A 2005-nucleotide genomic window follows, 5' to 3' on the forward strand; every position below is an offset into this window, starting at 1 on the left:
AAAACAATAATAATAATAAACTGTTTTTATTTTACTAAAATAATCATTTAATAAAAGATGATTTCACGAAAAACAGAATTGTAATTTTAATAAATGATGTTAAATGCTCATTACGTGATAATTAAATGTTTCTGTTAAGACATCTGATAAATTTCATTTGTTTGAGAAAAATCATTTCTGTTTAAAAAACCAGTAAAAAGTGCTAAATGTTAGATCAAAATAAGGTTACATAATATAAGAGAATATTTATGCTATCATATAAAAATATTTTAATTTCACTTATTAAACTCTATTTTGCATTTTAAAGAGAGTTAATATTAGATAACTGTTTTCTATGAATGTAACTTCCGTGAGAAGAGTATCCTGTGTGCACATCCACTGAATGCACTTTCTCTACATCAGTGAGCACAGTTAACGTTACATTGTTTTAACAGTTTCGTGTTGGTATAGCATATTTTAGTTGTAGAAAGAAACTTCTGGAATAAATATTTCTTTTATTTTCATGTTCATTGTCGTTGTAACTAATAAGTAGAACTGTTTCTCACTGTTTGAATATTGATCAAAGCATTTCTATTATTTCATTAGTTAATGATATGAAATTAAATTTAACTAATTAAAAATGAATCACTCAATTAAATTTATTCAAAATAAGCATAATAATCCGAATATTAATGAAAATATGAGCATTCACCTTTTGCATAAACTATTGGTAAATTTTAAACAAAAACTAATGCACAAGAAAAAAGTTTATATAAAATGAATTTTATTAATCCACTAAAGTGATGAACAACAGTTAAGTAAAATGAAATATTTTGTTAATTTTAGATTAATTTTCAACTAAAACTATAGAAATTTACTTACAAATCATTACTTACTGTAGCGAGCAAAATTATTTAATCAGTATTTTGTTTGGCAATGGGAAAAGAAAAGAAACATATAAAGGAAGAAACTGTTGGAGTTTCTGAAACAGAAATATCAGTGCCTGCTATTGATTTTGATGATACAAACGATTCCAAGTCATTTTCTGCAGAGGATTCCAACAGCTTATCAAATCGTGAGAGCTATGCGCACGCGTGCACGTTGGTGAATGAAATTGCCCAACCACTAGCGTCAAGAAAGCTGGCAAAAAAGATTTTTAAATTACTGGACAAAGCGAGGAAGTTCAAAAGAGAGGGTGTGTTAACTGGCATCGATCAAGTGCAAAAAGCAATTCGGTAATTATTTGATATACGTAAATTGAAAATTTTCATTTCAGTGAACCTTTGCCAATGTATATATTGTTTAAATTATTGTATTAATTTTACAGAGCGAAATCAAATAAGTTTAACGAAGCAATAAGCTTAAAAAATAATATGAACTTTACTTTTTTTATTAGTTTGTGTCTTTTGAGAAATGTTGCTTTATTTTGTTATTGGATGTTTTAAATTTAAATGTTTAAATTTAGAAAAGGTAAGATTGGAATATGCATTTTGGCAGGGGACGTCTCGCCTATAGACTATTACAGCCATATTCCAATAGTGTGCGAAGAAAAAAATTTAGCATACATATTTTTGCCCAGTAAAAACCATATTGGTGCCGCAATGCAGTCTAATCGTCCAATAATGATTGCTTACATTCTTTGTTGTGAATCTTACAAAGATTTGTATAATGAAGTTCATAAAATTATTGAAGCGCTTCCGATGCCTAATGAGTGACTATATTTTATTTTGAAAATATGAAATTTAATTGACCTACCTATGTTTATTGTTAATTTAAGGTTCGATGCATTTTCAGTAAATGTCTATTTTTCATGTTGTTGTTGTTGTTGTCAGTTGCAAAATCGTTTGCATTTTGCTTTATTATTTTAGTATGCACAATGGGAAAAGTCTGATGAACAGAATTCAGTTTTTCACCGAGTGTATCACCTTATGTATCATTGTAGTTTTCCTTCGTTATTGGCGAGATTGCTTACAAAAATGTCGAACATTTCTTTGCAAATTTCCGATTCATCTGGTGGCATTTTTTT

At 28.0% G+C, this 2005-nt stretch overlaps 1 protein-coding gene across 1 annotated transcript; it reads left to right on the top strand.

The window, feature by feature from the left end:
* Positions 1-915: 915 nt before the first annotated feature.
* Positions 916-1694, top strand: Tsp_12947 (H/ACA ribonucleo protein complex subunit 2). Its single transcript, XM_003367681.1, has 2 exons — positions 916-1214; positions 1445-1694. The coding sequence occupies exons 1-2, from the start codon at positions 916-918 to the stop codon at positions 1692-1694; spliced, it is 549 nt and encodes a 182-aa protein (XP_003367729.1).
* Positions 1695-2005: the final 311 nt, after the last annotated feature.

This window comes from Trichinella spiralis, assembly GCF_000181795.1.
Source record: "Trichinella spiralis strain ISS 195 chromosome Unknown Scfld3863, whole genome shotgun sequence".
Taxonomy (NCBI): Eukaryota; Metazoa; Nematoda; class Enoplea; order Trichinellida; family Trichinellidae; genus Trichinella; species Trichinella spiralis.